Source organism: Microtus pennsylvanicus, chromosome 2 (genome assembly GCF_037038515.1).
Source record: "Microtus pennsylvanicus isolate mMicPen1 chromosome 2, mMicPen1.hap1, whole genome shotgun sequence".
Taxonomy (NCBI): Eukaryota; Metazoa; Chordata; class Mammalia; order Rodentia; family Cricetidae; genus Microtus; species Microtus pennsylvanicus.
The window spans coordinates 3,855,613-3,865,527 of record NC_134580.1 but is presented as its reverse complement, the minus strand read 5'-3'; the positions used below and the strand labels follow the sequence as shown (position 1 = coordinate 3,865,527).

Sequence of the window (9,915 nt, the reverse complement as noted above, 5' to 3'; positions counted from 1 at the left end):
CCACAGTTGCTTTCCTCAGAGTTTTTCCTTTCTCACGATGAGCCTGGGCAGACCCACTTGGGATGAGACTAGCTCCTTCCTATGACACCTTCAGGGTATATAGGTCATGGAAATCCTGATCTGACAAAGCTACTGCCTTCGTAGACTTCAGAAGTCCACCCTGACCCCTGTGAAGTCCCCATGCTTGATCCCACCCCCACCCCAGGGAGTATCCCTCAGACACTGATATCACCATAGTCATGAACTGTGTGGATCACACCCCAATGTAGTATTACCCATCAGCCCAGAGACTTGGGGAAATCTGAGAAATAGGCACCTCCTTAGGAGCTCAGACACAAGGAAAGTTGCTTCAAGGTCTGTCTCCATTAGTCCCCTGTCCCTCAGCAGCCACAACAGTGAACCCCATTAAGCCCGGTGTAGTGGCAACTGCCTGTAACCTCTACCTAGAATTTAAGTGAGATCCTGCTTCAGAAACGAAAAAGTCTCAGTGTCGGGTGTGATGGTGCACGTCTTTAATCTCCACACTTGGGAGGCAGAGGCAGGTTTACTTCAAGTCTGAGGGCAGCGAGTCTAACATAGTGAGACCCTGTCTTAAAATACCAAAAAAAAAAAAAAAAAATTGGTGTGTGCGTGGGAGTACACCAAACCACATCAGGAGAAAAAACAAAACAAAACAAAAACCATATCATTAGCCTGGTCACACTTCTGTGGCTTCACAGACCACTGTGGTTTGTGAAGGACTTGTACACAGCGGGCCTCTAAGTCCCTGGATGAATAACGTGTGGGTCCACTTTATGGGTAGCTGGACTTACGCAGCCTGCGACAGCATACTTTCCAGCTCTCTCTCCCTTATCCCTCTTCTTCTCCCTTCCTTTCTCCGTCCCACTAAGTGGGCCTGGATTCCTGGAATTTGCTATTTCCAGGCTGGCCTCATAGATAGCTGCTTCTGCCTCGCTAGCGTTAAAGGAATGTATCACCACACCAGGCTGGTCTTTCAGGATCTCTTATGCAGAGCTGTGGGCTTGTGGGATCTCCAGGTCCCTCCAGACTGGAGGGGAAAGGAGACTCTGCAAGGTGGAAGAGGGGTAAGGACATCCAGGACAGAGCAGGAATGGGTGGGAACAGTTTATTTGAGGCACTAGAATAGCAGCAGGAAGCCAGTGTGGGCAGAGAGGGCAGGCAGGGACTCAACTGGGACTAGGGGTGGGAGCCTTCATTGGGAGTGGCAGTCCTCCATGGGCAGACTCCTGAAACGGGTACAACCTGGGTACAGTAATGCCAGGGGAAGGAGTTTTAGTGGAGACAGAGGCCTTCTGCTCTAGAATCTTCCAGGTCCCCTTTGCCCATCCCAGACTCCAGGTGGCTTCATTCACACACAGACACACTGAGCACACAGGTATACATTCGTTCGGTTAGACATCCTCATCAGTGTGTCTGACTCTGAGACTCCAAGGAAGATTTTCACCCCTTTCCTGGTTCCCCAAAGGAAGTCACAGGATTGGCTCTGGACACAAGGGTAGCCAGTCCCATTTCAACAGAGCAGATGTGGGTCCATTTGGTGCTCATCCCTGATGCTGAGAGAGTGTAGAAGGGGACCAGACACACCCAGGAGGAGCTGAAGGCTCCTAGAGTCCCCTGGGATCTAAAAGGGGCTGCTTTTCTTCCTGAGCTGGGGGGAATATGGGGAGCACACGGGGGTGGTCAGGGCTCCAGTTGCAGCAGAGCCAGCAAGCTGAGCAGGAGTCCAAGGCCCAGCATGGGGATACTGGCGCGAAGACCAAGGCCAGCTGTGCTGATGTTACAGAAGGAGCTTTGGCAGCAGTAGCTATTCACGGATGCTACTCCTAAGTTGACGTTGATGTTCTCACGAGGGCAGATTTCGGAACAGCCCTTATTCAGGGTGTAGCCAAGGTTGACATTCCCTGTATGGAAAGTGAGATTAGGGGACAGACATATGGACACCAGGAGATGGAGAAAGCACTGTGGATCCCTGGTCCGGACCAGAGAGATGATGGTTAGGATGCAGGCCAGGGAGATGGTTAGGATGGTACTCACCAAAGCCGGCGGCAGCAGATATTGTGACACAGTAATTGTCAGAGCTTGGGCATACAGTTGGCCACAGGCATTTCAAGTTGCTCTTCTGATCGGTGCAGGAGAAGCACATTAGGGAATGGGCTGCAAAAAGGGACACGCTGTAGGTGATAGCTGTCTGCACCCTGGGGAAGCCTTCCAGGGAAGGCTTCCATTCCAGTGGGGGGAGCGGGGCTTGACACCCAACCCTTTGCTGACAACTAGCAACTACAACATGCTCGGTCCTGGATCAGAGAGAGACGATAAGTGACATTAGACTGTAGTTCTGGAGGGGCTAAAGTGTCTCCTTAAACACAAGGTGACCTGGGGTCTCAGGGCTCCATACCTTGCTCCACACCCAAAAGGGCTGCCAGCAGTACAGGCAAGAAGACCCTCATGCTGGAAGCGGCAGACACCTGGTGAGGGCTCCAAAGAGGCCTGCTAAAATGAGAGAGAGAGAGAGAGAGAGAGAGAGAGAGAGAGAGAGAGAGAGAGAGAGAGAGAGAGAGAGAGAGTTAGTTGGTTAAAGGACAGGCTACCCACTCAGGATCCCGCCTTAGACAGCACCATCCCACACCTCCCCAGTGAGCCACATGTGTCCCCTTGGTAGATCAGGATTCAGGCCCCAGGTAGGGCAGGAAAGCAGTATTAACCCCCTGCTGCCCTGAGGCTAGCCATTGAGACCACCTGAGTTAAAGCCCAATTCCTTATCCAGGAAAGGCTTCCTAGCCCCTGCACCAATCAGAAAGCAGTTTGCACTGCCTAAAGCCAGCCTTGTGCTATAGTCACACTTACATAAGCCATATGTTATCTAGAGCCCCTCCTCCTTTTGAAACCTGTAGCAGCCAGATTTTTTTCCTTTGCTCCATGGGCTGCTAATCAAATCTCTATCTCAGTACAACTGGCCCCCTCCTGCTGCTACTGCGGCCAATTACTGAAAGAGCTTTTATCTGACATCCCTTTTGGCAAGTGCAGAATCTTTCTCCAAATTCATCTAATGGTACCTTCCAGTTGACATCCTCTTCCCAAACTTGGGGGCACCCAAGGCCAAGTAGGGGGAACCAAGAATTCTCAGGATGCCACAGAAGTGGGGGGCTTAGGGAATGGACCGGAGGTCAGGGCAGTGCAGAACACTCTTGGAGGGGGCCTCTGGGCTTCACCATTCCCTCCCGTTGCCCATACTAGGTTGGGGGTGGGGCTCAGGACCCATTTCCTGAAGAAGCCAACTCCATTCCTCCACCTGGGTCTCAGAAGGGCAACAAGAAGGGCAACCTGTATCCTTCAGCACACTAGGCAGGCAGGTGGGCCACGGGGCTTTTCTGGGCACCTGGGCAGGAGTCTGTGGCACAGGATAGACAAAGCTGGAGAAAGGACCAGCTTGCTGGGTTTCACTGTCCTATTTTTGAGTACCACTGGCCTCCTACGGGGGGGAGCACACTGGTACCATCTGTTGAGTGGGAGGGGCACTCCAGAGACCAAGAGGAAAAGGGGTGACTTACAGATTTGGGGAGGTCCTCTAAGACAGAGAAAGGGAATGCAGTAGGAAATGAAGTTGTAATGTCTTCCAGGTCCAGCCCTTGGCCTCTCCTGTCTTGAGCCTTGCTAACTAACATTATGTAGTGGGTAGCAAAAACCCCAGATGGTCAAGTTCAGTGCCAAGCCCAGCTGGGCCTGTTCTCGCTTCCAGGCAGTACATACAGGGAGAAAAGAAGCCGCCTGTTTGTTTTTTTTTCTTCTTCCTAAACACAGTGAGGTTTTGGAACGAAGGAGCCCTGAGCTGTCTGCTAGGAAGCTCTGGCGCATGCCACAAACAGGTCGAGGAGGACTCAGCGTGACCAGAAGGGCTGAGGGGAGGTACCAGGGGAGTGGTTGGAATTGGAAACCAGTCCAGTGCGATGAGTCTGTGTCCAGTCTGTCCACAGCTACCATCTGCAGGCCACTGGGCAGGGCCGCTTGGGGCCCAGGAACTCCTCCTCAAACTCACAGGGCTCACCTGTGAAAGCCAGGTGTCTAGAGGCAGGCGGGCGGCCGGGGAATGAGCCTGTTTAGGTCAACGGAGCTAGCCAGGGACAAGGCACAACCGCGGGAACCTCAGCACCCGTATGCAAAATCCCGGACAAAGACAAAGAGCTCCCGCTCCACACTCTGGGGAAGGTCCTGCCGCTGGGCAACCAATCCACCTAGTCAGAGGGTCCCACAACTCCTGCTCTAGTTTACAAGGGTGTCCCTGGAGATCCCAAGCAGACAAATCAGCATCGGTGGAGTTGAGAAAGGGACACCCAGTGAGGGCTCAGCAGGGGCCTTTGCCCCTCTCTGCTCCAGATCTCCAGAAACATTCCAGGAGGACTGGGGGATGGGAGGAATGGAGCACGCTGCCGGGGGGCCTCGCAGGCTCCAACCACTCCGCACCCGGGTACCGAGTGCCCAGACCCCAGACGCTGCAACCAAGGCCGCCAGCTCTCTCCCAACGCATCCGCGTCATGGCTCGGTCCTCCCGTGACGCGTGAACAATCTGAGACCCGGCCCCGTAGACTCACCTCCGGGCGAAGCGACCCCGAAGAGCTCCGCAAACCTCAGGTCCTGGAGATTGCCACAGTCTGGAGATTCCCTGGCGGCGGAGCCGGGCTCGGATGGCGGGGGCGGGCGGCGGGCGGGGCGCTCCACGGGCTGTGGGCGGGTCCTACTGGTTGGGGGTGGACAATCCCGGCCACTCGACTCAGGGTCCTGCGGCTGCGCCCCTGGTCTAACAGTACAGCCCCTCCTTTGAGGTTCGGATCCGAGTCCCGACCCATGCGCCCACGGCTGCAGTCCCCAGACCCCGGTGGCACCCAGAAGTCTTCCCTAAATGCTCACAAAATGTGGTGACTGAGCGCTGGCGTGGCCTGCCGCTTTCCACCTGGCCAGCGGTGCAGCCTGTCTGCCTTCTCTTGCAGGACAGACCCGGGGAGGGTGGAAGGGCTAGGTCTTTGCTGCAATTATTGATGCTAGGACCTGTGCGCAGGCTCCGCTTGTTTCCGGAAGGAGAGGACAGACTGCATCCCGAAGCCCTAGGCGCTCATGGGAATCTCCGCTGCCGCGGGGGCTGAGGAAGTGCTGGACCGAGGATGTGCACCTTCCGCCCTGCTCCTTCCTCCGAGCTGAGCCCATCCCTCTCTTGGGGTGAGGCGACAGAATATGATTTCGGGGAAAGAGGTCATTGCGGCACTGGTTTGGACAGATCTGGTTCTCAATTCCCCTTCCTCTGCGAGCAGGGCCATCTCTTACACTCCACTAGGTGGGTATGAAACAGAGGCTCCAGAGCCCAGCCAGCCTGTCTTGGCTGTCATCTAAAGTGCTGAAGCTCCAGTTTTTAGAAAGAAATCCCCAGCCCTTCTGATTTTACCAAGCATCTTTCAATATTTTATTTCTAGTACTCAGGAAGTATTTCGTAATCAATAAATAGTAAAGACCACTTGCTGAGTGTGAGCCCTGAGCAGGACTCTGGGGGCCCTTGTCCTGCTTCTGGGGGCGTGGCAGGGCACAAGGAGTGGGTTTAGTTTGCCTCGCAGGACTGCTTGTCTCCTCCCCTACCCTCCTCCCCTTCCTCCTGCAGAATTCTCCCCAGGAGCTTGTGGGTTGCTGAGTCTCTGCCACCTGCTTTCCTGAGAGTCGCACTTCCATTTTTGATCGCACATGTGGGAATAGGGGTTTTGCACCTGATCTTCCCGCACAGTCTAAGGAGCTGACGGTGGTGGCAATGGCTGGCCCTAGGAAGGAGCTTCACAGTCTGGGGGTGGGGCAGAGGAGGGGTGGTAGGAGATGGAAAAAGTTGTGAAACTGGATGGTAGATTGGCCAGGGTGGGGCTGAGGCCAAGATGCCCAGGAAGCCAGCTGTTGGGGCGGGGGGGGGGGGGGCTTAGGAGCATATGATGTCCCCTCACAGGTCGTACGATGCGTCAAGTGGTGGTGGGGGCCACATGCTCCAAGTGCTCATTTCTCAGGAGTTGAAGGTGAGGCTCGGAGTGTGTCCTCAGATGTCCAGGCTACAGCATGGTGACATTTGGTGGTTTGGGGAGTCCACAGTTTGGGGTGATATACTTGCCGTCCTCAGGATGGAAACTGTCCCGTGGCCAGGTTGTTGCTCAATGTCTGAGTCCTTGGCTTTCTGTCCCCTCCAGGGTCTCACCTGGGGGCAGGACAAGTCTAAGCAGCCAAGGATGGAGGTGTCTTCCTCATTTTAGAACATCTTTCTCATATTTCCTCAGTGATCTGAATGCCTACCAGGATGTCACCATTGAGGAACTGAGGGCAGAGAACGTCATCCCCTGGCTGACACCATGTGCAGCTCATGGCAGGGTCTTAGTATTTAAGGAGTCACAGTTTATCAGCGCAGGCCCCTCCTCTGGGTCTGGAAGACAAGTGGCATTTTGAGGGGTCTTCATGGTTATGGGTGTCCAGCTCACAAGTGTCCTAATGGCTCAGCCATTAGGCCTAGATGCCTCGGGAGCACTGTCTAGAGGGTCCTCGCTGTGCAGTGACCCATGGGGTCGCAGGAGTCTGGCTGGCTCCCTAAATGCTGTGCAGGTGGGAAGAGACTGCGTGTGTGCAATAAGCTTATAGGAGCTATGACAGGCACTGGGGTCCATGTCCCCAAGGAGGACAGTGATCTCGGGGATGATGCCAGGAGTTACTACATCAGGCTGACCTCACGTGCTGAACTTCTTTTGGTTTGTCCCTTTATCCAGTCGGTCCACTGATGACAGACGCCAAGTGAATGGGCCAGGTGATGTCCGTCCCTTCACAAATATGATCCCATTGCACTGGTGGCTCAGCTCTTCCTGTCCACTCTTTCACCTGAAGGCAGTCCAGAGTCACATGGGAGAGCCTCTCGGCTGTCACGCTGGCTTCTGTAACACCCAGACCATGGATTTTCCTTTCCTAACCAAGGTCTTCTGTTTGACGTTATCTCCTGCGTCCTACGTTCAGACTTCACAGACCTTGTGACTAGGACGTTCAGAGTCCTAGTCAGCTTGAACAGCTGTCCCCTGCAGAGATCCCATCCCCCACGGCTTTCCTGGATAGAAGGCTCCTGTCACCACCCTTCAGGTGCAGTTGGGAAGCAGTCCTGAGTCCATCGATCATGGTGGTGTCTGTCTCCCTGGGCCTGAAATGTTTGCCTTTCTAGAGCAGTGATCACAAGAAGCTAATCTTTTTAAACAGGGTCTGATGTAGCCCAGAGCGGTCTTGAACTCACTGAGTAGCTGAGGATGAACTTCTAATCCTTCTGCCTCTGCTTCTGGGTAAGAATTACTGGTGTGTGTGTGTGTGTGTGTGTGTGTGTGTGTGTGTGTGTGGTGATATTTTGTTTATATCTAACAAAAAATCTTGCTTAAGGATCAGAGTGCTGAGGTAACCACACCAGCTAACCATAGAGGCCAGGCAGTGGCACACACCTTTAATCCTAGCACTCGGGAGACAGAGGCAGATGGATCTCTGTTAGTTCAAGGCTACCCTGGGCTACATGAAATTGATCCAGTCTAAAAGAGAAACAGGGCTCACACAAAGGTGATCCCAGCACTAGGGAGGCACACAGGAGTGATATGGCTGGGTGAAGAGAGGAATATAAGGTGGGAGGAGACAGGAGCTCAGTGCAGCCAGTCTGAAGCAATCGTCAGTCTGAGGACAGGATCACCCTTTTGGTCTGAGCATTGGTAGAGATAAGAACTCTCTAGTGGCTGACTGCTCTGCTTCTCTGGTCCTTCAGCTTTCACACCCTGATAGCTGACTCTGAGGTTTATTAAGACCAACTAGAATTCGTGCTCCAGATGTGTACTGCTGTACCAGGTTTATGAGTGCTGGGGACCAAACCTAGAGCCTCGTGCATGCTGAACAGTGGCTCTACTAACTGAGCCACATCTCCAGTCTCAGTTCTGTTAATCTTTCTGGTTCCTCAGCATGGACTGACAATGGCCATCCATAGCGTGATTTAGGCTTATGCCAATGGCATTGTCATGGGGTGGAGTGTCTGGCCATTGAGCCTGTCTCACTCTGGTGGAATTCCCTTTCTGTCCTCTCTACAGGTATAGAAACACTCACCTACTTCAGGAGTCCTTGGAGACTTTGGGGGCACTATGTCTTCAGCTCAAGTGGACAGGATAATCTGTCTAAGGACAAGGAATTTCTTCTTTGGAACATGGGCTCTCACCCTCCACCGTGCAGGGCAGCAGTCCTTCTGTCTAGGCAGCTCCCACTGGGCTGTGTGCTGGTTTGAATAAGAAGCCCCCATAGGCTGATGTATTTGAATGCTTATATATCAGGGAGTAGCACTACTTGAGAGGGATTAGGGGATGGAACCTTATTGAAGGAAGTGTGTCACTGGAGGTGGGGAGGGGCTTTGAGGTGTCGAAAGCCCAAACCAGGCTCAGTGTCACTCTTCCTGCTGCCTGTGGATCCGGATGCAGAACTCTTAGCTACTTCTCTAGTACCATGTCTGTTTGCATGCCACTGTGCTCCCCATATGCTGATAATGGACTAAACCTCTGAAACTGTAAACTAGCCCCAATAAAAAACCCTTTATAAGAGTTGCCACGATCATGGTGTCTCTTCACAGCAATAAAACATTGACTAAGACAGGATGTAACCTGTACCACTTCTTCCTCTCCAGTCCCTTGACTTTCCTGGATAGAATGTAATCTCACGAGGATGGCTGAAAGTTGGCTGTCCATTCATCTGCAGATCATAGCAGGCTCTGGTCCTAGCCCTGAGGACTTGATTGACTCAGCCTTAGTCAGCTCTGAGCCCGCTTGTCAGTTTGGCCCACCCTGCCTGACAAGGTTAGTGGGGTCAGAAAGTCCCTAGGTTTCTTCCACAATCAGAGGGTGCTGGATTGAATCCTTGCACCTAGAGTGGAAGAACCCCTGTCTGCAGTCTGCTAATCTTGCTTCTGGAGTTTTTATGGGCAGGACGATATTCCTCTTGCTGGCTGAGCCATATCACTGCACAGACCTCTTCCAGGCAGGCCCCTGTCCCAAGGAAGGCTCAGATGAAAGAGAGAGCCAGTACCATTCCCATGCAAAGCAGAGTGTTACCCCAGCAGTCAGTGGTCCTCCCTCCTGCAGCCCTCCTTGAATCTTCTCTCATGGGCAGTTGAGTGGGTGGCAGGCAGCCCTGGAGTAGCTCCTCTGGCTCTCAGTCTCTCATCTGCTGTGTCTCCCCACCCTGGATCCCTTCCTCTTTGGCACCCCTTGGCAGCAGTTAAGTCCCTCCTGGAGCTGTTCTGGCCATTTTTATCTGACTTAGTTCCCCCTAGTCCTAGGGTGCCCAGCTGTTCTCAAAGTCAATGAATGAACAAACAAACGATTGAATGGAGACACCCCGCATTTTGATGCCAGCACAGGGAGAAAGTATATCTTCTGCACAGGTGTCCTGTCCATCCAGTCCCAACTGAGGTATCAAGTATTCAGGCTGAATATACTGTAGGGGACCTCTGGTCACAAGTGGGGAAGATTTTTGTCTTTGGTAGGTGCTCAGGAATGGGAACCCCATAACTGGGGGAGCCTGGCATTTGGGGAAATAAATTCAGCAGAATAAAATGCATAGATGTGGTAACCTCAAGAGAGTTCGTGCCCCAAATCTACCTGCAGAGGATACTGAGGCTTGGAATTGGCATCACATATACAGCTCGACATTCCCAGTCACTGAGATGCTTAGTGGGCAGATGACTAGACATCAGCAGGCATAAGGACACTGGCGCTGGTCTCTCCTTCATGGCCAGCAGCTTAAAGGATGAAGAACCTGAACAGTTTTCCCAACTGTGGGAGGATGAGTGATCTCACAGGCCAGTCTCATCACCCGAGTTTCCTAAAA

The 9,915-nt window shown here is 53.2% G+C and overlaps 1 protein-coding gene and 1 long non-coding RNA gene across 5 annotated transcripts; one reads left to right on the top strand and one right to left on the bottom strand.

Moving 5' to 3' along the window:
* Positions 1–1,111: 1,111 nt before the first annotated feature.
* On the bottom strand, positions 1,112–4,792 carry LOC142842944 (lymphocyte antigen 6E). Of its 2 annotated transcripts, none has more exons than XM_075959521.1 (4): positions 4,608–4,792; positions 2,417–2,511; positions 2,056–2,175; positions 1,112–1,922 (listed from the first exon to the last, which is right to left on the bottom strand). In XM_075959521.1, the coding sequence occupies exons 2-4, from the start codon at positions 2,466–2,468 to the stop codon at positions 1,702–1,704; spliced, it is 393 nt and encodes a 130-aa protein (XP_075815636.1). In that variant the 5' UTR covers positions 2,469–2,511; positions 4,608–4,792; the 3' UTR covers positions 1,112–1,701. The 2 variants fall into 2 exon arrangements, with proteins under 2 accessions (XP_075815636.1, XP_075815637.1); XM_075959522.1 differs by having other exon boundaries at positions 2,417–2,508.
* Positions 4,793–5,038: 246 nt separating this feature from the next.
* Positions 5,039–8,630, top strand: LOC142842945 (uncharacterized). Of its 3 annotated transcripts, none has more exons than XR_012909545.1 (3): positions 5,039–5,344; positions 7,270–7,349; positions 8,130–8,630. It is a non-coding gene; the product is annotated as an uncharacterized LOC142842945 (long non-coding RNA). The 3 variants fall into 3 exon arrangements; XR_012909547.1 differs by lacking the exon at positions 5,039–5,344 and adding an exon at positions 5,964–7,155; XR_012909546.1 differs by lacking the exon at positions 5,039–5,344 and having other exon boundaries at positions 5,964–7,349.
* Positions 8,631–9,915: the final 1,285 nt, after the last annotated feature.